Source organism: Chelonia mydas, chromosome 12, assembly GCF_015237465.2.
Source record: "Chelonia mydas isolate rCheMyd1 chromosome 12, rCheMyd1.pri.v2, whole genome shotgun sequence".
In the NCBI taxonomy this organism is placed as follows: domain Eukaryota; kingdom Metazoa; phylum Chordata; order Testudines; family Cheloniidae; genus Chelonia; species Chelonia mydas.
Genome location: NC_051252.2, coordinates 16516678 through 16542456, shown reverse-complemented (window position 1 = coordinate 16542456; position 25779 = coordinate 16516678). Strand labels below are relative to the sequence as shown.

The 25779-nt window shown below is 38.4% G+C and overlaps 1 protein-coding gene across 10 annotated transcripts in view; it reads right to left on the bottom strand.

Moving 5' to 3' along the window:
* ZNF423 (zinc finger protein 423) overlaps positions 1-25779 on the bottom strand; it is a 317131-nt gene that overhangs the window by 23488 nt on the left and 267864 nt on the right. For all 10 annotated transcript variants that reach the window (XM_037877860.2, XM_043526243.1, XM_043526245.1 and 7 more), the window contains 2 exons: positions 3288-3419; positions 1253-1368 (listed from right to left, as the gene is read on the bottom strand). In XM_037877860.2, coding sequence (XP_037733788.1) covers positions 1253-1368; positions 3288-3419 — 248 coding nt within the window. The remainder of the gene's footprint in view (positions 1-1252; positions 1369-3287; positions 3420-25779) is intronic.

The window sequence follows — 25779 nt, the reverse complement described above, 5'->3', positions numbered from 1 at the left end:
ATGGCAGGTTCTCTGCATTTCAACGGGTTTAACACTGAAGGTCAAAACTTAATTTTAAGCATAATTGATTCAACACTAATCTGACCTATGAGGACAGATTTTAAAAACTGGTCATGTTTAGTCTTGAGAAAAGAAGACTGAGGGGGGACGTGATAACAGTCTTCAAATATGCTAAGGGCTGTTATAAGGAAAACTGTGATCAATTGTTCTCTGTGTTCACTGAAAGTAGGACAAGAAGTATTGGGCTTAATCTGCAGCAAGGGAGAATTAGGTTAGATATTTGGAAAAACTTTCTAACTCTCAGGGTAGCTAAGCTCTGGAATAGGCCTCCAAGGGAGGCTGTGGAATCCCCATCACTGAAGGTTTTTAAGAACAGGTTGGACAAACATCTGTCAGGGATGGTCTAGATTTACTTGGCCCTGCCTCAGAGCAGGGGGCTAGACTTGATGACCTCTTGAGGCCTCTTCCAGCCTTATACTTCTATGATTCCCAACACTGCTCCTTAGAACTCCTCCAGCAGTTGCCCTGAGGGAGCTCCCAGAGCCCTTGTGCCTGAGGCAGACCTACTGCCTTCAGGAGGGCCAGGGGAATCTGGATCTGCGCAGTCTTTTGAAAAAGTGCAATGCATACTTCTGTCTCACACGCACACTTTGGGAAGGCTGAAATCAATGGAGCTGCATCCACTTATGCCAGCAGTGAAATTGGACTGTAGTGCCTAGTTTTAACAATCTGCTACATACTACTATGCCTTTGCGGCTGTGGCTGGTCTGATTAGAATTCTATGTTTAAGTAGCACGTACATTTTGCTCGTGTACCTAGATAGGTACGATTCCTTTACTTTTTACTTAACACTGGGGAAGGAGGAATGTCATAACGTTAGTTTAGTCTTTGTGTGTTAATCATTCCCTACATTATTAATAGAGAAAAAGAAATTATTTACATAGTGCTTCATGTAGACATGTCAGTATGTAGCAATGCTACTGTCAAGAGAAATACTCATAAAGAATCATGATATCTGTCTTGTCTTATTTTATGCCAGCCAGGCTCAGAGATCCCTTTCTCCTGATAGCACCCACGGGGAGAGAGAGAAAGAGAGAGTAGGAAAGTTTGCTGCTGTTGCAAAGAGGGAGGGAAAACCATGGTTATGCATTGGTTAAAGAAATGGTCTAAAAGCCGAGCAGTGATGAGAGGGTTATTACATACAAACAAAATAATTGCTGTCAGTTTGCATTTACTCATTTCAAAAACATACCTGAAGTTCTGTCTGAAAGAAGAACTTCTGTGGGCACTGGGAACAGTCATAAATTTTATCCTCCTGCCCATGGACTGCAAAGATATGCTGCTGCAGTTTGTTTGCCTGTACAAAAACTGAAATAATACAATGTAATCAGAGGTTAAGTTTGCTTTAGGTAACTTCTTCCCCATATTTGCTGCACATTTATTATGGCTGTAATCCTAAAAGGTCGAATGATATTTATCAATAAATCATCAATATCTGTTTCAGTACAATTATCCTGCAAGAGTGGACAATATTAATAATTTAAGTTTTAAAGAATGATGTTTAGCTTAGTTATAATAGACTCTAAATATCATATAGATTTTTGATATTCCACCATAAAGTCACTGCTCTCCATACATAATTGGATGAACCCAATTGTATAATCGAAAAAAGGGTGTCACCTCTTTTGCAGGGAGCTGTGAGCCAATCATAAGTGCATGAGATTTATTTATAATGCAGGAGAATTGAACCAGTAGAGAATTGAACCAGTAGGGGGTTAATCCAGAAGATGTGTGACCAATGCAACATTTCTGGCAGACTACAAAGGAAGTGTGAACCTGCAGATGTAGTCTGTTGCAAAGACAACCTGTATATCTATTTTGTCCATATAGAATAGAAGAGATAGGATTTAATACCATAAATACTGTTACACCTAAGCATTTTTATAATTTTGAACTGAAAGTTATTCTGATTTTGTCTGGTAGAGTTTGGAAATTAAGCACGCTGAGTTTATGATTTATTTGGTTAAGTTTATTTCTCAGCCTACTTCACATCTCATTCTAGATCAATGTTTATGGGTTCTAGACCTATGCAATATGCAAAAGTAGCTTCTTACTAACTGAATTTAAAGAAATACTATTAAGGATTTATTTCATAGCATGTCTCAGAGGCTAGATCTACACTACTAGGTAGGGGTGTGACTGCCCTGCTCATGTATCCATACTCATATGAGCCTCATTGAGCTAGCACAGGTATGAACAGCAGTGTAGCTGCAGTAGCATGGGCAACGGAGACAAGGCTTAGCCATGCAGAGTACAGACCTGCCTGAAACTAGTGGGTACATAGTGGGCATGGCTTAGCTCCCATGGCTCCAGAGAGTACGTGTACACAAGCTGAGCTTTCAGTGTAAACAGCCAGAAAAGGACAAATTAAGTCCAAAACTACAAACTGCAGTCTCTCAAACTGCAGATCAAATTCTGAGAGGTCATGAGCACCTGCGACTTCCACTGAAGTTAAGGGGGACTGCGGGTGCCGCGTGCCCCTCATGATTCAATCCTTCATTTTTTACTTAGCTCATAGTCACACACGTAGGAAATGAAAGACAGATGTCATGTACACATCCAGCATTACTTTAACATTTTTCAAATACAAGACGTTCATTGCAATTTTAAAAAAAGCATATAGAGCATTCAACAGATCCTACAGTCGCTTTAACCAAGATCATCCAAATTTGCTTTGCAGAGACAGCTTAAAGTTAACTACAAAAGAAGGATAAACAGCAAGATTTTAGATATGTGCTCTACATAGAAAAAACAGGACCTGGGCATATGTATCTGAGGGCAGATTCTGGTCTTACAATGAAAAAAATGAATACAGCAGTTGTCCAACCTATACAGTTTTAGGGCTTGATCTTACCAGCCCTTTACTCACATGAGTACTTCCACTGAGAACTGACTACAGGCTAGTTGGGTATGTAAAAAGCACTCACATGAGTGAGGGGTGCACAGGAGTAGGTCCTTATCTCACAAGAACTATCACATTCTACCCAACAAATGTAATTTCAAAAGGGCTGTTATTAGCTTCTTGAGTTTGGGAACTGATGCAGGGTGTCAAAAAATCATGGTGCTCTTCTTCATTCCTAGCTCCAGTTTTAGACTGATGATATTTTAAACGTTTTCAAGCAGAGTATTTTTCCAAGGAATGGAATACTGTATTTTAAAAATCCCCTGTGTGTCATTTCTGGATCAAGCCATGCACACTGAGGCTTGTCTAGGTCTTACTGTCTTACCTGTGAAACAAACAGGGCATTTGAATGTGCCTCCCATCCCCTCAAAGCTGTGCTCAATCAGGTGACACAGAAGCTTTGCTGGAGAGTCAAACATCTGGTTACACAGCTTGCACTCATGATTGATGCCTTCCTCTGCAAGGTTCAAATGATACAACTTGTTAGTGACACAGCAGATTAGTGTCTGAAATGCAGCAGTCTGCTAGAAATGGTAAAGCTGGATTGCACAGCTTCAAGGACCCAAAGACATTACAATTTCTGTGTCCCTATTACAAAAGCACACACAGTCACTTGTACAATGTATTCAGGTGTACAGCCGCAAGTCAAATTTAGGGGCATTTATTTTCAGCTGTGATGAAAGTGATGCTGTGATCAAACCACCAGTAACATATACTCCTGTTTACAGGCTTGTGACAATATTGTACCTTTGCACCTTGCATCTTACCACAAAGGCAGAACATTGTTGCTCTGGATATCTATTATTAAACACTCAAACAGCATTTAAAACAAATTGAACAGTGTGAATTCAACCACCACCACTACAAACAGAGTGAAATCCCATCTTCACCTCAGATTACATTGCAAGTATATAGGAGGAGGAGGAGAGGAAACTATCAGGGAATAGCAGAAATACACGGCTAACTCAGCCTTCATTTTATATGTAATGCCTTTTTGAGGTTGAAGTGAGACCACTGATGGTATTTAAATGGCATTTTTAAATTGAATTTCCCTTTCATATATATTTGTTTTGAACAGATCTTTCATGGAGATGTTCTGAATACAAAGAACCTATTTAAAAATCCCCTTAAATTTTGGTTTATTAATAGATAAACATTCACTATTATTATTTTACCAGCATATTAACCTAATACATTAATTTGTCATTTTTGGTGTTTTGTGCAGTTAGGACATATTGTGCGATATTGGAATAACATTTCAAAAGACTCCCAGAAATACAAATGAAATAATCTGTATTTGGGTGGGGGGAGAGGGGGAAGATCAGGGGAGATTGTGTACACAATACCTGTTTTGTGCATGCCAGTAAATATGCCCACAGTTTTTACAAGTGTTTTTTGTAAATACCAGCCAAATATTTGTCTTCTCATGAAAATATATTTTAAAAAATCAAGTTCTGGCCTATGAGATATGCACTACTTTATGTCTTCATCTCAAAATCTCATCTAATTTACATTTTTAGTTTCAGAATAGCAAGAAGTGATTATAGTACTATGAAATAACCTCCTGCTAAATGTACTTTCATCCTTCAAATAATTTGAGAAAGAGCATAGAAAATCTCTGTTTATAATTGCTTTTATATTACCTTTTTATAACCTTAAAATGACTGAACAGAGGAAAATTATTGTTTTCCATAAGGCCTTTGAAACGTAAGGAATCTCAAAGCCCTTACAAAGTAACAAGTTAAATAACAGTAGTATGGTAACAGTGAAAGCAAATGGAGCAGCCATTATGTACTTGTAATAGCTCAGACACACACATAGCCTGCATATTAGAACCTGGCTTTTTGTTGAAAACAGGGCCAGCAGGGGAGGGTTGGTGGCATGCAGCTGGAGAGAATTCCCAGAGTACATGTGTCTTAAAGGGCCCTAACCTCACCAAGAGGATATTAAAAAAAATCTGTAAGTGGTGACTTGTGCAGTAGTGAGCTATGCCTGGGCCATTGTTAGGAGCTGTCTACGCTGCTCCAAAAACAGGTAAGCTCCCGAATTGCAGTTATAATTGGTGCTCTGTTCCCCATACTGTCTGTAACACATACAGAGCAGAGAGCAGAATGCTGATGACAAGAAATGCTTGAGGAGAAGAGGCAGCATCAGTGAAGCATGAATGGATAGCTCCTCCCACAGAGGGGATGCCAGGCACCTCTAACATGTAGGGCACGTTTCTCTACCCTGATCTGCACTGTGGTCCTCTATTCATAAAATGACTGCAGAATACGCAATAAAGGCCCCACAGTGTGCATAGCCAGTTTAGACTGGAGGGGGAAATGCTATCCTTTTTCTTTGTAATGTTTCATGGAGAAAGAAGAGGGAGATTGAGGGAAGGGGGGGGGGGAAGACAGACAGAGAGGATGGGAAGGAAGTAAAAACAGAAAAGGGAGACAGAAAAGAGAAGAGAAAAAACACTGGTGTGAGTACAGACACCAAGTACTTCTACTCTGCATTCTGACTACTCCAGAAATTCTCTAGATGGCCAAAACCGAGAGGTAGAATATTTGTGAGAACACAAGGATTCTATTTTGAAATTTTTGAAATTTCTGATCTGGACAGCCACCAAAAATGGGCAGATATTTAGTATTTAAGTATGAATATGTTTTAAAAACTTCCTTTCCCCCAATCTCCTGTATTATCCAACCTGGCTTCCTACATGAGACTCTTGTGTGCCCAGTTTCAGTTCTGTGCAAATCTGCATAGTTTAGTAATAAACCCCATGGGGAAAAAAAGGCAGGAAGATGGCTTTGTGATGGAGATGCTGTAGAACCCTTAACCAAATAGCTGTGAACAACGACAATGCAGTATAATAAACATGTAAAGTACAAAGCTGATACTATAGTAATAGAAAGAATTCCTTCAAATAGTGAATCAGAGAAATCATGTTTGACATTCATTTGCTAACCTCCATATACTGTATTATTCAGAAACCCATTCACCTGTAATTCATATACAGCATATGGTCCTGAGTGAGCACTCATTAGGAAAAATGTTTCCTTTGTGGCTAAATACCTATAATTTCAGAAAAATTAAAAATGTGAAATATATGTAATATTCAATACGAGACTGAAATTATATTCTCTGGCTCTTCACATGTTTAATTAGGTAACACTGATTGCATATTTTCTTGGCTGATCCCTGCAGTATTTTACATAGTTAAACCCATAACAAACTAAACCTGGAATGAAAAATAATAAAACATAATAGGTTCCTGCAGATCTGGAAATTGATCCCACTCGAGGCAAGACCTTTTGATTTGCAAATCCACTTCTGAATTATAAGGCCTTCTCCTCACTGGTGGGGTTTTTATTCCACTCCCACAGGAGTCCATTATGTATTTCTTGTGTCTATAAAACCATCCAGGAAGAAAAACGGGGATGAGGCGGGAGGGAAAGTACCCCGGTTAGCACGACAAACATTTCTCTATTCATGCATCTGCATCCAAACTATGAAAATGCCCAAAGATACAGAGAGAAATGCTGTTACAATCACTCGCTTCTCAATGGCATTTTAACAGAATTTTACATAGAAAAACAGAGTATGCATAGAGATACAGGTGTATCTTTGGAGAACAACTTTCCTGAATTATATAAGATCACATAGGCACATGTGAGACAGCTTCATGGTGACAATGCAGCATCTGACAGCCAGCACGCCATTCAAGCATGTGCTGGTGGGCTCTAGTAAAAGAAAACATGCCATCATTTCCCTCGTTTTTATTCCATTTTTTTTAACATGACAGGCATCCATAAGAGAGTCCCACATAACTCAAGTGAATTATGCAGCCCTTTTCATTTGTAAAATAAAATGCAGATTTTTGCTGCTTGCTTTGCTAGCTCTTCTCCCATTTCTCCTTAAGTGTATCTGTGTGTGGATCCATTGATTTTAACACCAAACAAGCAATACATTGCAAACAAGATTCTAAGGTTTCTTTCCCTTTCCCCCCCTAAGCTCAGAATAATAAGCATTAATTTTACACTTCATTTCTCAAAAAAATAATCGGATGTGCTCTTGCTTAAAACAAGCAGGCCTGCTGGATTCTGTCAGGCTGAAACTATGTCAGGCCAAAAGAGGAACAGAGTGCTTTGTGTAAAAGTATCATGGGGAGATGATAGTATCCTGTAATGTTCTCAGTACCTACTTTTGTCTCCAAAAGCATTTGATCCCTGGCAGACACATACTTATTTCCATACTGGTCTTGAGGGAAGCCAGTAGGAATGAGAGCTGATTATCTGAATCCTGAAGGTGAAACCTGGGTGGTGCCCACTGATGTCAAAGGCAGGCATTTCTATAATTTTTAGGTACATAATTTACTGTCTGTTAGTGAGGATTAGTGGGTCGCCCAGACCCAGCTGAACTGCAGTGGTGAAGCATACAGTTTATTGTTCTTAAGTTCAAACGTATTTATGTGATAGTTCTAAATATGCTGATAGGACGCTTAATAGCACTTACATTGTCATTCTGCCCATTTTATAGTGGGAATATGCCTCTCCATAAAGCTATTTCTGTTGCAGCACTGTGCATCTAATACATATTACAACGAGTCTCTAAGCCACTAAGAGAACTGACAATAGCAGCCTCCTGGCGAGGATGCAGTATAATTAATAATGCTGTATTAAACCGATGTTCTGTATCAGCTGCATTTCTAATTATAACTATATTAATGGCAATATAAAACAGTGCATTAACACTGTCATGCAATGACATGTTATCAAACCAATAACAAATGAGAGATTTGAACAATAAAGAGGCACTGTCTTTCCTGTTAGTTAAAACTTCTTTCTGCAACTTGATTTAATAAAACAAAATTCTCCCTTACAGAAGAAAATAAAATAGTCCCAGACCATGTTGTGAAGAAATTTAAGACAATCTGACACTCATTCTTGATAGCAGCATGTAAATCCCACACTGCAGCTCTTCCAAAAAATACTATTATTTCTGCTTCATTGCAGCAAATTACGGTTAAGGGGAGGCTACAGTGAGGCGCACACATCCTGGAGTTACCTATATGTCTAATGAATCTTGATATAGTGAAATGCAGCGTAACCAAACATTAATGTACTATGTCATAAATCTGGTAAAATTAAATGGGGCCCTGTAAGAGGTGCTCTAGTAATAGTAAAAATATAGATATTAGAATAAACACATGGCAATAAACTGAGAAATGGAAGAAACTGTTGTCTATGCAATTCATTTCCAAGTAAAACACTATTTAAAACAAACAAACAATCCAAGCAGTTTACACCATGATGTTATTTAGTCAGTGACTACAAACAGACTAGGAAAACAAATAAATGAAACAAGATCTGATTATAAAGAAAGCCCATTAGCAACCAAAGAATATAGAAGCAGTGTGAGGAAACGAACAATTTCATTCTAGGTGGACGGCACTGTTTTACTATTGATTTGTCATTAACTGCCACGAAGATGAACGTAGAACCAAGCTCTGAGCAAAGAAGCATGTAGACTATAAGCAAAACAGGGTCACAAGCAGGAAACAGCGGACCAACAAATGTTCAAATGAGATTGTTACTACAATGTTAGACATGCAGGCTGATGTTACTTCACCACTGTTTGTTACTTAAGAAAGTTTCTTACTGTACAAAATATCTGAGCTATATTTCTCATTTATATTTTCCTAATTAATCCAGGAGGATATAGTTGCACCCTTCTTTAAACCCCCAGAGAATGCTTCCCAATATCCTTCTGCAGAGATGGGACCCATGTCTTTTCTCCCAAGTGTCTTCAGGAGACACAAACGAGCTCGGCTAGCCTTACCTTGGCACCACTGGGACAAAGACACTCTTCAAAACAGTACCCTGACAATTAAGTAGTCTGGGTTTTGAAAGGCTTGGGATTGATGGCATGGACAGCGAAATATCACCTGGGGAACTGGGTGTAGTCCTCTGAGGGTTGCTTGAGGTCAGTTACTATAGCAACATAGAATGAGCTCAACCTTGTAACTGACCCTTATCTTTTTTTGATCTGTGGGACACTTGGGGCCATAGCTGGAAATCAACTGGAAAATAATTTGGTCACATATCAGAAAGAAAACTATTTATACTATTTATCCAGGTAGAGCTGATCTCTCCCTTTGACAACTCTGCTACATTATGAGGCCCTTAATGTTTCTACACTATTCAATAAACTTATGTAGACAATCTACACTTATATATTGTAACAAAATGCAACCACAGGTAACTTTATTGTTGGTTATATTGATATAGTGCCAAATTCTTCCATCGCTCCCAGCTCATGCAATTCCACAGACTTGACTATGTAGATACACATACACCTACACTCCTCTTACAGAGTTTAATATTTTAGGGTGGCATCTGCAACTCATATTCTTTTGTGCTTTATCTTGCAGATGATATATGATTCTGCTTTGAAATATATTTTTATGATCTAGAATGGCACAAAACTGATGTCTTTTATGAGCTGAAGATTGGTTAATAAAATCTTGTATTCCTGCTTCATTCCTATGACAATTTTACTATTATAAGTTTTCAAGGGATGACAGCTGTCCACCGTGCTTAAAAACATTACTTTAATGAAAAATGAGGAGTTTTATATTTCTAGATAGTACATAAGAAAAATCAACAAAATGCATTTGCTTTTGAAGCATATATTTGGCTTTGACCCAAATTTATTGATTAAAATTACTCATATCTTCCTTATTTTTCATGTATATTGAAATACAGCTCTTTATAATGGTTTGACAAAAACAAATTGTGGATATACCCAGCTTCCTGCTGGAGCCCTGCTGGTGAAGATGATTTTGGAAAGCAGTGAAGATATGAAGAGATAAAAATCTCAGAACCTCTTTTCAAATTTCACTAAGAGGGAGCATTCTACTGATCTCTGGTAATAAACTTTCTAACTGCCTTTGTTGTACTCATTACATGGATCTCTATTCCTAAAAAGCTATTCTTTTTCAGACTAAATTAGCCCAAACATACAACAACACACTTTAAACTCTTTTCATTATCCCATGAGACTCTCGAGCTCAAAATATGCAGAGGAATTAGATTCCAAATTATTTATTTGGTAGCATGGAAGTTCATGGTATACACTGTATACAAGTACATGTTAGTAGATTGCAAAATTAAAATGACCATTAAAAGAAGCAGTTCCCAGGGGGCTGAGAATGATACTGTGTAAATTGCTGTGGGATTTCCTACTGAAAGGAACTGCAGATTGACTTCTGAATGTTACTCAAGAATTGATACTTTCCAGTGGCAAGCACTGTTTAGTGACTATACTTTACCAAGGAAGAGAATGTTAAAATCACATAAGATGTGTCTTAAAAGCCTCTCTCTTTACCAACCTAGTTTTCATATTACACGGAAAGCTTAATGTGGAAGTTCAAAGTTGTGCACCCCAATTTACTTGCTATGTAACTTTATTTCAGATTTAAATATTATGCTCACAACTGCATAAAGTTTAGGATAAATTATATTGCTGCAATGCATTACAGTGCATCTAGAGTTAATGTCTGTCAGCCTTTCTCTAGAAATCTCTTTTTTCTGCATGGTTTATATCAATTTTTCCTCTGGGCTGAAGTTATGAGCCTGAGTCTCCTCTTACATCAGTGTAAATCAGGTATAATGAGAGGTAAATGAAGTCCTACACACACACACACTTAATCTGTATGAAATAGATAAACCAATAACACTGGCCAAAGTCAAATACAGTACAATTGTTACACAAGCTTCCTCATACTGCACAACTCTGCCTTTTTAGTCAAGGGCTCAATTCACCACTGCATTTCCCCCAGTTTAATGGTGTCCGATCACTGTAAAAATGACGTAATACAGTGGTGAATCAGGCTCATGAGTTGCAATATCTACACAATTCCTGTATTGGTATCCCCTGAATAATTCTGCCAATTGATACATCTGAGTCAATAAATGGTCTACTGTCTTTCCATGTTGGTTCTCCATACTATTCTTTTCTATCACTGCAGCTCATTCCTAATCTTCACCCTGCTGTTCTACTGAGCCAAGCTGGACAGTATCAAATACAATTGTGTGTTATGGACAAATCATAAAAATCAATTTTATCTAGATGGCACCTACTCACCTTGATGTTATATATGTCCCCAAAGAAATTAAAAATAAAAACAAACTCCTATAAAATCTTATCGGAACCAAATAGTATCCCATTGTGCTGTGTCAAATATGGAAGTCTTTAAATCCAGTCTAAAAGAAGAGAAATCCATGACCTTTCAGTTAACAGGACCAGGGTATTCCACCACTGATGCAAAGAAACACAATGCCCCCAGTGCTATTTTAGCAAACTCCTAGCTCCATAAACCCAGTGTCTTGTGACACAAAATAATGTGATCATGTACAGGGTGCTGGTAGGCCACTGCAATAATCTGGAGCCATTCAAGGACTATAAGGGATACTAAAACCAAAACCCTAAACTCTACCTGCACTCAGTTGGAGACCAATGCAAAATATGAAGGAAAACATAGATAAAATTCCCTCATTTGCTCCTAACATTGTCACATCCAGTGCGGATCAGGATGAAACCACCAAACTCATCTTTGCTTTTGATCAAATCTAAGTACAGAGAGGTGAAAGGCTAAAATCCTAAATCACTGTGACACTCAGCCCCTTCTAACAGACAACGTCCTGGATGCAGGCTTACAGTGCATACTCAGAATCACACACAAATTATTTTTAAATTTTTGTGTCACTGATCTTCAGATTAAAGTTCCCAAGTACACTTCGACACAACAGACTATAAATCTATCATGTAAATAGTCATCAGATTAATGGTCTATAATAGTATATAATTAATGTGACAGACAGGCTCCAAGCTAGTTTTGTCATCTACACAGATTACAGGAATGTATCATACCATTTCCATTAATATGTGTTGGGGGAAAACAAGAACCATTATAATGTGGGGGGTAGGGACACACACACATAGAAACAAAGGAAATGTGACATAAACTACTCCACTGGATAGATAGAGGGCTCTCCCAGCCACTGAATTAATTTAACCTTTAAACACCAATATTGTGCCTGTATACTGTAGCACATATGTTAAGGGCTTGTTTGCACTAGAAATTTGTACTGCTTTAATTATACATAGTTAAAGTGTGGGCACAGTCAGATCAGTATAAAAGTGCTTTATGGTATAGCTATTCCCATACAGGAAGGGAAATAGCTACATGAGTACCAGTCACTTTTACACCAATATAACTGACTCTACACTATGGCTTTAAGTGGTATAGCAATTTTGGTTAAAAAAAAAATCCACAAAACAATTGTCATATTCGTCACTGAAAAAAATTATGAAAATAATCTAATCACCTCTACATGATAGATAACAATGACTACATGGGACCTTAAACGTTCACTTAGCTGGCATGTGCATATATGTCTGAGTAGATGAAAAAACAGATGTTCATAAGTGAAGAGTTCTAAGGAGCAAATAACATTCTATTCTTCAAGACAATCAGAAAGAAGATTTTGTCTGAGGACAAAAAATATCGTCAGCATCTCTGCATTATGCAGATTTCTACATTTCCATACTAAAGGCATATTCTCAAGTCAATGTGCAGAGTATCTCCCACCAATGCTGATGAGATTTGCTTGACTGATGTGCCACACATCAGGTGGAGAATGTATCCTTTATTAACCTAGCCTTAAAAAAATCCACAAACAGGTTTCTTAAAAGAGATCTCAACATCATACAATCATTATGCATAGTACAAAATGTAAAATTTACTCTCAGTAGCACATGGCCAGTTGCTCCACATAAAAAAACCCACCTTTAGATTTGTTCTTCATTCTCCACAAGTTGGCCCACTTATGATCTGACACAGATTTTGTCCATCACAAGGACCTAGAAGTGCCTGTGATGAAACACTTGCTCTGTGAACTCTCCATATGCAGCTGTGAGTGTGCATCTTGCACAGCAGCTTTGAACTTAAACAGATTGGCAACCCAGCAAAACCTGCCCCCAGGATCCTCTTTTCAACCAAGTACTTCAGTTTTTGCTTTGATTTTGTTGCCTTTTTCATGTATTTATGTTGTTGTGTGAGTAGTTCAGTCAGACACAATGCTGAGAGTGGTACATTCTCACTGAGCAAGATAAACAGTTTGATTTTATTTCTTTAATTTTTTAAGCAAAACAGCCCCCCGTCTTTTCATTTGACGTGTCTGGACAAGCCTTCCAATCCCCAAAGAAAGTCCTACGTAAACTGGTGTATTGCAGAGTAGGAGGTTCTAGAGGATACATATGGGCTCCAGCAGAAAGTATTGAGTATTGAGGACAACCTTCCTTTTTGTTCAATTAAAGGAAGATGAAATGCTGATCTCAAGAGGATTTTGACCCTATTCTAGTCTTGGAAAAAAGAGTTAACATACAAACAAGTTAAAAGAAAATGACAAAGGGAAGACAATCTTGCAAGGTAGTCCTTAACTAATACTACTCTAGTATCTGACATTTAAAAAGTTAACTTTTGCCTACAGACAGCATACAGTTACCAGAGTTGTTTCCTTTTCAGCGGATAGCTGTTGTATCTCTGGTACTACTGTGTGGTGACTATTGGCAAATGCTGACTTCTTATTGACGATCACTGTATTTGAACGTAATGTTTCTTCTGGGTTCCTGGTTTGCTGATGCATAATGTGGTGTGCAATAGGTCCTTAGTAAAAACAAAAGAACTATGAGAGGAGAAATATGTGATGAAGGTTCACTCAGTACATTCACTGGCCCTAGCACAGCTACCCTCTTCATAGGCTGGGGCCTAAAATAAAAGGACAGTCAGATAAAACAGTAATGAACCTATTATACAGAGGCACAGAGAAGTTAAATGACTTTCCCAAGGTCATATGTCAAGTCAGTAGCAGAACCAAGAACAATACTCAGAAGCCCTGATTTCCAATTCCCTAGTTCTAACTACAAGACTACACTCCATCCCATAGTGTATAGTATATTTAATTTTAAAATTTATTGTACAGAGAATCTTAACTACTCAGCTACTTAGGAGTCCTTATGAATATGCTAAATCATTGCTTGCTCAAATGGTACTGGGCATGAGCATGGAGACCCGAGGAGACTAACTGCGGACCATGCCAACTTTTAAGAGTTTCTTTCTTTCCTCCCCTGTTTAATAGCAGTAAGCGTGTTAGAGCACGAAGAGAAAGAGAGAGGCCTGGACTACATTTCTAGCTAGGCTAGAGACCCATGAGGCCTCCAGAATTCCACTTCTCTCTAGAGAAGGTCTCTTTACAAGACCCATGATGCCTCAGGTGCTGCCTTTATACACAAATCCCACTGGGAAGATCAGGCCAAGGGCTCTCTGAAGCAAGACAGTTCTGCACCAGGATACCTATTCCATTCACAACGTTAGATGTTCCCAATCATTCTAATGTACAACCTAGGAAGCCATATGCAGGCAGTGTGGCACAGGGAACAGTTGAATCTTTGCAGTCAGATGAGCACCAATTATATATTGTATCAAATAATGAAAAGCTAGAGTGTGGAACGGTTCATACAAGCAGCATGTACAAAATAAATGCACCACAAATGAAAAATGGGTACAAAATAGTTGCAGGGCAACCAACTGTTCTTCATGACATACCGTAGATAGTTTCTCATTGTGCAGAATTCCAATACTCGGGAAGCGATTACAGAAATATTCAAAGATATAATATTTGTATTTTGAATGTTAATTTGATATAAAGGAGTGTGCATGAGGGAATGTTTATAATCAGCACTCCAATAAACTCACAAATGACTCTAGTATTTTATAAGCTTGTTAGAAACAAATCACTCCCTTAGCTTATATTTACTTACTGATGAATCATAAAAGGCCTCAATACACAAAGAGTAAATTCAAAAATGTTTTCCTCTTGTTTTATCTTCTACAACGATACTGCAACTCTCTCAATCCTGCTATGTATCCTGGTCATACACCCCATGGTTTTAGGGTTAAATGTCAATTCCTCCAGAATACATGTAATTTTGAACCACATTTCACCTCCTCCCCCTCCATCCCCCACCAGTGTAGAATGGCTACCCTGATCTGGAGCTGAATTCAACTCACTCAGGCTGCCTCCTGTCTTTATGTTGCCTGGAGAGGTGTCTATGGGAGTAAATCCTATTGTGCCAGTTTACATAATGATGAAGCTCTAGTATGAATGTGCAGCCGTAAGAGGGATTGGAGAAAATATGCACTAGCCTCCAAATCAATGTAACTGAAGACACAATACAAAATGCACAACATAGACTCTGCAATATATTTATAAGCATTCACAGGTACTGAGACTTACCTCAGTTCAACTGTGGGCACTGCAAAATGTATCTTTGAAAATCAACTGAAGCAGTGTTATAAGTGAGGTGTCAACACCCTCGCAAATAGGCCCTTATTGCCACTGAAATATTCTTCACATTCTCTCTGTACATCAGACCTATAATTGACCCTGGATGAAAACCCCTTTTATCCAGTTTAAAAAACACTATGATGCTTTAATGCAACATGAACATGCTTCAGTGGACAATATAACACCTACACCTTCCAAATACAATTAGTTATACACCAGCTCAAAGCAATCACATACTAGTCCGCAAGCACCGGAGACCTGTGTTAGACATTTTACTTCTAGCAATAACCATACCAGTGTTACCAAAGTGTGACACAATGGCTGGGTTTTGTAAGTAATTGTTTCGTAAGGTCCACGCGCTGTGTTCACATCCAGCAAGCAATACAAGGGGAGGAAAAAAAGCTGACAGAACAAGATCTCATTTTTCAAATGTAACTAAGTACTGTACACAGTAATGGGTGTGATGGGGATAGTCAGCTGTGTGCTCTTATTGACCACATAGAAATAATACTGGGCTATTAGCATATACTTTTTTGTTTAGTGTACACTTAAAACATTAAGCAGAGCATTACACAAATACTTTATTATGGTCTGTAAAGAGGAGCTATTTATGGTAGTTGAAAAATCACTTGCCAAGTTTAGGCAAAAGTGCTTTCAGTACAGACACAGATGTACATTAGCATTGCAAAAGTTAACGTAACTAGGGCCTGTGTTCTAGATGGCCACAGCCTTATGCTGACCCATGCACAGACTATTCCACAAAACATAATCTGAAGTGTCTGGATTATGGGTTTATTCATTACAATACAACCCAATCCCCTCATCCAGGTCCTCCCCGTTTCAGAGGACGTACAGTGAGAACTTTGTAGGTTTAGGGGAAAGTAAAGGAGTAGGATGCAAAAATTATATCCGGATCAGAAATCTAATCCACCTAAGTAGACAGTCTTGCAAAATCTTCAATATTTTTCTTTCACCCCTCAAGGTATAAATTAGTCTGGTGGCACCCATGAGTTACTCTGCATGATTTCAAAATACATCAGTGTCAACAGAGGCTGCCTGAATTCACTACACTGCAAGGTAAATGAACCATTAAAAATAATTCAGACACAAACTAAGATGACTTTCTTCAATTCATCAAAAATACACAATCCTTTTTTGCTGAGTCAATATTTCCTGAGGTGCATTCTGAGAAACGCTGGTTCTTAAGAGCTATAACAGCAGCCAAAAGATTAATTCTTTCTAAACCCATGCACACGCCGTAATGCATTGGTACAAGAGTTTACTGGAAGGTGCCAATTTTGAGAAGGGGACACATTCAAAACTTGCTAGCCCTTATCAACATGACAGCTCTTCAAACTGTGTTTAATGACATAGTCTGCAAGCAGCATTACCTGGTGTCCTCTAAAGATAATGGAGAGAGAGACACCAATGTCACAATGGAGCAAAATGGAGCATAGGTCAGGAGACCCTCCCAAAGATAAGGAAAGAGTTGGCTATACCAACATCATCCAGCCAGTCTTGCTAACAGGTTTTGAACAGAGGCTAATGCTCACCAGTGTAACAGAACCCAAATCCTCACAGATGAATTCTGGGTAAAACAGTGTCACAGCCCTAGTGTCAAGTGGGAATGGTTGGGAGAACAAAGGGGAAAAGGATATGGAGGATTTGTATGGCAGCCTACTCTATCAACTGACATTTTATGCTCTTTCAAATAGCTTGTATGCACAAGTGCTAATATTTTATGTTTCATATTGTAAAAGAACAGTGCAGCAGAACCAACATCAGCATCATGAGCTCTCTCAGGACTACAGGATTTAAGAAGGCCCCTGTCAACATTTTAAGTGATACTGACTTCAGAAATTTTAAAAAGCATAAAACCTGCAATAGATGATACTGGACTACAATCTGTATCCAGTCAACACACGTGGGCTTTCTTAGTGGCAGGGACCTAAACTGTCATATAGAGACAAGCCTGGATTTCTGATTTCAGCCTCTTGCTCCTCATGCTACATGAGAAACAAAGGACTCACTCCCTAGAGGGGAAGAATTCCTCAAACTGCTCAACTGTTACCAGCCTATTAAAGAGAGAGCTGTAGAATGGCTCTTCAATGAATTCCATCCACTTCTTCTTGCCTAAAAAAAGTGTGTCAGAAAAAAATACATAGCTGGTAGAGGGGGGTTAAGGTAGGGTAAATCTAGCCACTCAGAGATCCATTAGTGACATAGAGGAGGATATCTAAAGGGATATGTATACATATACCTAAAAGTTTTCAAGACCAGAATACCAGGAGTGAAATTCTGGTCCCACTGAAGTCAATGGGACAGGATTTCAACTTCATAGCTCCATACACAATGTCTTCACAGCTGTGTCAGGGATTAAAAAACACAACAAAAACAAACAAACAAAACACAACCAACCACACAATTAACAGAAAAACAAATTTATCCAAGAGAAGCTAAAACATGCAGAGAATTAGAGTCAATTTTAAAAGTACATTGTTCTTCATGGAACCATGGAAACTTTCCTAAAGTGGTGGAATCCCTAGAAAAAACAAATTCAGGAGGAGGGGCTGTATCCATGCTCATATGAACAAAACGGAAGCTATTTTAAAAAAACAACATTAAGTTGTGTGGTGTAAAAAACAACATTTGTGGCACTGAAATGCATGAAATTATTGCATGCTTGATGAGAAATTTTGATTATTCAATAACAAAGTAGTGAAATGAATGAGTTAACAGGCTACACTCACGGTGTGTCATTGCCATTTCATCTCAAGTTGCAAAAGGGGGGAAAAACTGTCTATTTCATCAAGATTTTACACTAAATACTTCAGCCAAGTGCTTGCTACAGAAATTGCTGCCTTAATGGCTATTTTACAGTTTCATGCATTAAATTATTTTCTGCACCACGATCCATACAATGTGGATGGACTGGATTTACCTGCGATTGGCAGCTATGCTGTTAAAGACAGAATGACATCTGAAGCATCTTAGCATTTTTATTTAACAGTGGAGTCACGTGAATAATTAATACACAGACAATTGAGCACCAGCAACATTTCTTTGCTGGGAATATAAAACTTTTGCACAGATGCATGCAACACTTTCTTTGATCTAAACTATTATATAAGGCAAAATCCTGCCAATCTAAATCAGGCCTGACTGCTCTCTTGCACAACCTCTACAGGAGACAGGAAGCTTTACGGGGTCCCCAGCACAGACACTCCACCACATCATTCCACTTCCCACTGCAGCATGAGCAAAGGGCTCAGCAGATCTCAGGGGAACAGCCAGAAGTCAGGGCCAGCCACAGGCTGCTTCTGGCCCTCTGTAGCTCTTGCATCCTGTCCCCTGAGTCAGCATGAGTTTGCCCCCTGCTAGCATCTCTCTCCAACATCCTCTAAAGGAGGGTTCCAGAGGAGTGGATGGGAAAAATACCAGCTACTACAGCCTGAGTCTGTATTACATTTTCAGCTGGTTCTCTACTGGTTTCTGGGTGAGGTGTGCGATGCATGTACTGTACCCGTCCTCCTAATCACACACTAATCTGCACCCTCCCCACCCCATTCTTGTAGATGGCTCTCCAGAGTCTGGGGACAGTGGGATATGATGCCAGAGGGATGCCAGATTGACTCTCCTTTCCCTTTACGCTCCCCTGACTTTGCATCTGACAGGTTTTTATTTCCTCCACCCACACCAGTGGACAGGAGGATTTAGCCCTTTGTTGTAACTCAGACAAGACTTGAATTGACAGTAATTCTGAGTTTTGCCCCAGTAAGACCTGCAGGATCAGGCCCACTGTTTCTGAACAGGGGTCTTTGAACCTGGTGTTTATTTCCACGAATAAAAAGGACAGTCTGTCCTTGTACAGCTGGCAGAATATATACAGCATATGTTATTGTAATAATCCTTAAATGCCACTCCTCTCCCTCAAAACAAGGCGCACTTCTGTGGGGAAGGAAATCAGACTGGCTGACTTCAGTATTTACCAATTATGGGGCCAACCCTGCACGCGACTTCATGGAAGCAGGAGTGGGCCCAAATTATGAAGGCCTCAAACCTGCAAACAAGCACTTACACAAAGGCTTAACTTTACTACAGTGCGCCACATTCACGGTAACAAAATTAAGTACGTGCTTAAATGTTTGCAATATCGTGGCCTCAGTCTTTGAAAACATTAGTAAAAACAGTGTTTAAAGTGACTCAAAACACACAACACCGCCAGAAGATTCTTTTATAAATATCAAATATTAGCAATATTGATCTCTTCTTGCTACACCATGGGCCAAATCAGAGGGAAGATGCAAGTGAAAAAAAAATTTGATTCATTACTCTTGGAATTCAAATTTACTTTCTTACTTTCAGAGACATTGTGTTTCAATTTAACACACACAAGATTGTAGTTGCACACTCACCGGTAATACACCAGTGAGGCTGCTCAACTTCTGTCAGCAAGGCTTTTCAGCAGTAGTCAGTATTGACCGTAATAGCTCTAGCAAGCCATGCATCTGCATATTAGACATCTGAAACGGCATTTGAGCCCAGGTGTTGCATCTCTAATTATCGCAGGGTTTTTATCACAGGCACACATGCACAGAGTTTAAATAACTGGTAAGGATTTTAAGTTCATTACTGTGTCTTTTGGATTTTTTTCTTTTTGCATTTCAAAACAAAGAAATATATTGATCAGTCAGGATTTTAAAAAATTAATCATCACCATCGTCAAGGAAAGTGCCCCGGTGCCTGGTTCTCTGATGCTTGCCTGAGTCATCTTCAACTCCAGCTAAGGATCTGTCATCTGTGCACAATACTCATGTTTGGAATTTTTTAAAAAATAGTATTAAAATTGATTCAGCTGGTGTCAAAAGCTCTCCTTCTTACTGCACCCACCAGTATAGCTGTAGTATTCATCAGATTTTTACCACCAAGATTAATGTTATAAAATGTCACTTGCTACAGTAAAATTTATCAACATTATTGTATACCATAGAAACTGCCACCACAGACAAATGCACTACATTAAAATTTTGTCTAGAGCTCCCTAGAGGAAACATTCACTGCAATTTGTATAACAGTTTATATATTTATGCTATTTAATGGTATAAAGTAATAATTATGACTTCATTCACTGATAAGCAACAGCATTACATAAATCTGATGCGGATTTAGAACATGCCAGCTTTGTCACTGGCCTACTAGTTGTAAATTATGTTGCTGTTAAAAAAAAAAAATCTAAGCAAATATGAGTTAGCAGCAGGAAGCTAATAATGCGCCTCCAGCTGTTCCAGTTAACCTGCAAATGTGGCCATCTGCACCTCAGGAGAAAAAGAAAAGGAGAGATAGAGGGAGGGAGGAAAAGGAGAGAGAGGAGAGAAGCTACTGCCAATGCAGGCACAAAGCCTAGGCCCCAAGCAGTAGGAATGACCTTGGTCCTTACGACCAGACAAGCACATATTTAAAATCAGAAAAGTTACCAACGAATAAAGGACCTATTCTCCCCTAGACCTACCCCCTCACACACACACACAAAGTCTTTTCCATTGCCTTTTTTCTAGAATAGGCTGTCTTTCACCTCTGGGGTTATTATTTACTGCATTGCAGGTTTGTCCAGTGAACAGGTATTCCTTACAACTTCCGCCTTTCATTTTTACTTTTTAAAACCTCTTCACAGATCCATCTTATATTTTAAAAATAGTAGTAGTTATTGTAATAGATTTATTCCTGCTTCAGATGATTCAAAATGGATCTGCAGGGCACAAAGAATGAACTATCAAACAAGACAAAAATTCTCAGATAGAAAGTCACAGATCTTCCAGTGAACAGCAGCTTTATTTCTGGCTTTGGATTCACAGGGATGAGGTGGTTCTTAGGATGTGTATGTCAGGAGTGTTCACTAAAAGATTATTTTATAAGAGACTTCTATAAAATCTGGGTCACAGGGAACTGTCACCAAATATTTCCTTTGACATTCATCCCACTGCTAAAGCTGTAGTGACTAAAAGAGAGTGCCCATATAGTTGGCAACATTTTGGTATTCTGGGCGCAATTTAATAACAAAAACCTCCCTGCAAGGCTGGTTTCTAAATACCGTACAACACACCATCTCATCCTGAATAGTGAGTTGCAATAGCTCAAAGGATCAGATTCTTTGCCTACCATTACACTAGAATTTGGCTTTTTAAGGGCCCCCTCAATTCCTGTTGAATGTAATGGGATCTGAGAGGACTCAGCACCTTACTGGAGCTGATCAGCACCTCATGTCTTGTGTTACTATGTTAGGGGCTAGGTCTGCAAACCCCTGAGGGCAGTCCCAAAGAAACCTTGTTTTGACATAGATTAATAAGGTAGCTAATGGCCTTTGGATACTTAAGTAGGCTCTAGGATTACTTACTGATTGCTTTCAAATCAAAATTAATTTGCTTCATCACAAAGGAAATAAACCAATTATTTTTTAGTTTGTTCCTTCACTTTCAATGTAAATCTGTTTGTGACAATTTAAGAGTCTAATAACATATGCATAAAGCATAGGAAGTCTCCCATTTTCTGAGCCGCTTTTAACCCTCCATATTGGGGTAGGTTGTGTGGCCTACAAGATAACAGCACAATAGATTTGTAAAGTGCTTTGCGATCTATCTCTGAAAAGTGAGGTAAGATCAAGATATTATCATCTTCTTAACCAAGAAGATAGGAATGAAGCCAATGATTCTCATTTATGTAACTATAATTCACTCTGATCTGAATCCTAGTTTTCAGGGGTTTCTAACTCAGATGAAAGGCTGACTCTTCACATACACAGTTTCGAACATGAAAAACTTCTTTTCCCCCTCTTGAATACCAAATTCACTGTAAAGTGATCTGTTGTGCATTTTGAGAAATGGAAAACAACACAGAAGCTTGTGGGATTTATATTTCTCAATCTCTCACTAATGGTTTTAGAAAGAGTTTTGCAGCTCATTAGTGTTTAATTTTGATTAGCTCTTCTTTGTATTTTCAAAATAAGTTAGACAGATAGTACACTCTGACAGGTGGCTACTGCAAATATCTTCTTTTCAAAATATTTTTATGATATATTTGGGATTGTGGCATAAATGAGGGAAAAAATGATTAATACCTAACAATTGGATAATGAGTCTAAGTTTCATTTACTTACTTTTTCTATTATGTTAACCAATCCCATTGATCAATGAGTTCAGTGAAAGCTACTAACCACTTCTCCAGAGGCAAATAATAGTTTTTGCTGAATCTGTAACTTCATCTCTCCTTTACAATAATAATTTAATTGAAAAATTGTTACACCTTTGAAAATTGGAGTGATAAGAATATGATTTTCAATCTTTTCTGATATTGAGAATGTACATAACATTACGCATATTCACTTCATTTTTTGGTGAACATCAAGGATCAGTGGGACAATTTCTGCACTAGAGCACAGTTCCACTGACTTCAATAGAATTGTGTTATTGACACCAAGGCTGAGTCTCACCCATTTGTTCCTTGAGGTAGACAGTGACTGAGGAAAAACTAGTAACTATTTACTTCAAGTCATTTTGTGCATTAGTGACGTTAGAGAAGAATGAATGAAAAAGGGACCAGTGCTTTAATACATCTTTTCAAAATCTTTTATTACAGACTTTTTTGAAAGTACATTAATGTAACTTTAAGTGTGTAAGACTGCACATTTAATCTATTTGATTTAGTTCTGTCAGGCTGTTCTGCTTCCTTGCTGGTACTTATGTGGGTTTCACCAACTGAAGATCACATGCAGGCCTGCATGAACCAGCAACAATTTACCAAGGGCTGTGGTGGAGTTTCCATTAGTGACCATTTTAAAATAAAAAATTGATGTTTTTCTAAAAGATCTGCTTTACGAATTATTTTGGGGAAATTCTGTGGTCTGTGTTGAACCGAAGGTCAGACTAGATGGCCCCTTCTGGCCTTGGAATCTATTAATCTATGTGTTTTGGAAGTCTCCCCTGCGTGCATACACCTTCCCTGACTCTTTTTTGTATCAGGACATCTCCCTCCCCTTTGCAACCTAGTGCTCCTGAGGCTCCATGGGGTTTCACCATTGTGTAAGTGAAAAAACAGATAAATGACTGAAGTATGCTCAAACTTAGCAAGAGAAAAAAAATCACCTCTTGGTTGAGACTAAACATGGGAAATTTCATCCCTCAAAGAGAATCTTTTAGGAAGTTTTGAGTATGTGAAAACACAGGGTTAAAACGAAAGTCCTGACATAACCTTAATTATAGTAGTCACCACCCAAATAACTACCATGACAATATGTTTACACTGCATAGGTCAATAAGCCATAGTTTAAAACAAAATGTAATTTATGAACACTGTGTGTGTTTACAAAGTATTTTTGTTTGTGTTTGGCTAAAACAAAAAAGGTTCTGTAAACACCCACCCACACACCCCTTGGCCACATGTTAATTAACTGATTACTGACTTAGACATATTTGGATCAGAAGTGTATTATGTCAGTTGAGTTGAAATAGAGCATTTATGGATTTTTTTAATAGAACTCAGGTGGAAGAGGTGAGAGAGTAGAAGAAAATTATAATAATAAAACTATGCTAAAGAAACTTCCAGTAGTCCACATTAATACCCTCCCCTCAAAAGAAAGACATTCTAAGTCACAGTAGTAAATCCTGACAAGTTACAACTGGTTCAGAACTCACTGGTGCTGTACCTAGGACTTGCTCTCTAAGGAGCATGGGATTGTACATCCATAAATGTGCGGCAATACCTAAGCACAATGGCATGAGTTCCAGTGTCAACCCTCATTTTCAGCCTTGACTTTGATTTTCCTTGCTTTGGTGGTTTCAAACCAGACTCTTAGTGTTACTCTAATGTAGGGTTTTGTTGTGGTTTAATATGAATATTGTGTCAAAGATTTGAGATATTAAGAATGACAATACATTATTATTGCAGCAGGGAAATCTCAAGAGTCTTAGAAGTAGGATTTCGAAAACCACAGCAAAAAAAATCAATAGTAATCCATAAGAATTCATGAAGGAAACATGTCAGTCTGCACCTTAGAAGACACATTTTAAATTTTATTTTAACCAAAAAGGACAAGTACAAGTCATTTAAAAGGAGGACAAGGAGGCCTATGTGATACAGCCTTCCATTTTTCCATAGGAATGCTGATGAAGACCCTTCCAGTTCCAGTGAAAGTGAGAGAATTTAGGTTATTCTAGAATCATAGATTCACAGGACTGGAAGGGACCTTGAGAGGTCATCTAGTCCAGTCCCTTGCCTCATGAGAGGACTAAATATTATCTAGACCATTCGTGACAGGTGTTTCTCTAAACTTCTCTTAAAAATCTCCAATGATGGAGATTTCACAACCTCCCTAGGCAATTTATTCCAGTGCTTTACCACCCTGACAGATGGGAAGTTTTTCCTAACGTCCAACCTAAACCTCCCTTGCTGCAATTTAAGCCCACCATTGCTTCTTTTTCTATCCTCAGAGGTTAAGAAAAACAATTTTTCTCCCTCCTCCTTGTAATAACCTTTAACGTACTTGAAAACTGTTATGTCCACCCTCAGTCTTCACTTTTCCAGACAAAACAAACCCAGTTTTTTCATCTTCCCTTATAGGTCATGTTTTCTAGACCTTTAATCATTTTTGTCACTCTTCTCTGGACTCTCTCCAGTTTGTCCACATCTTTCCTGAAATGTGGCACTCAGAACTGGACACAGTACTCTAGTTGAGGCCTAATCAGCGCAGAGTAGAACGGAAGAATTGCTTCTCGTGTCTACCTAGCAGACCCTAAATCCACATTATCCTAGACTACCATACACTCAAATGGTTGAGCCCATGCAGGTTACAAGAGAAGGTTCCATCTGCATTATTTCTTCAGCACCCTTTGCTGTCCAGTTCTCAGAGCAGACTGGGATCATTCTATTTGAAGAAACCATATTCTAATGAAGGGGTTGGGAAAACAAGCTGAACTGGGAGCCCTCAATGATGGGATAATGAGGGAGAAACCACTAATGATTGTATGCATCAACTTTTGAACAATTCAAACTCAGATATCTAATTGCAAGCTAACAGCCATGCAGTGCTGGGCCTTACTTTAGTGTTGTGTTTGATTTTCAACTCCAAATATGTCCATAAAATCAATTAATGGAACATTTATGTAGTAAATATATTTATATCTACATCTATCTATATAAATTGAGTCTTATTAAAATGTTGATCTAATCAGCCACTAAAGATTATTATTTTAACTAGTACAGGCAAATGAAGGTATTACGTTAGGAAATATCCAGTAAAGCAAATACAAACATCCAGGCTTTTGCCATTCTAAACTGTTGCACAAGGGCCAAATATAGCAACTCGGAACTTGCAATGTATTCTGGTCTTTCTGATCAATCACCTGTGATTTCACCTACAAAGAAATAATT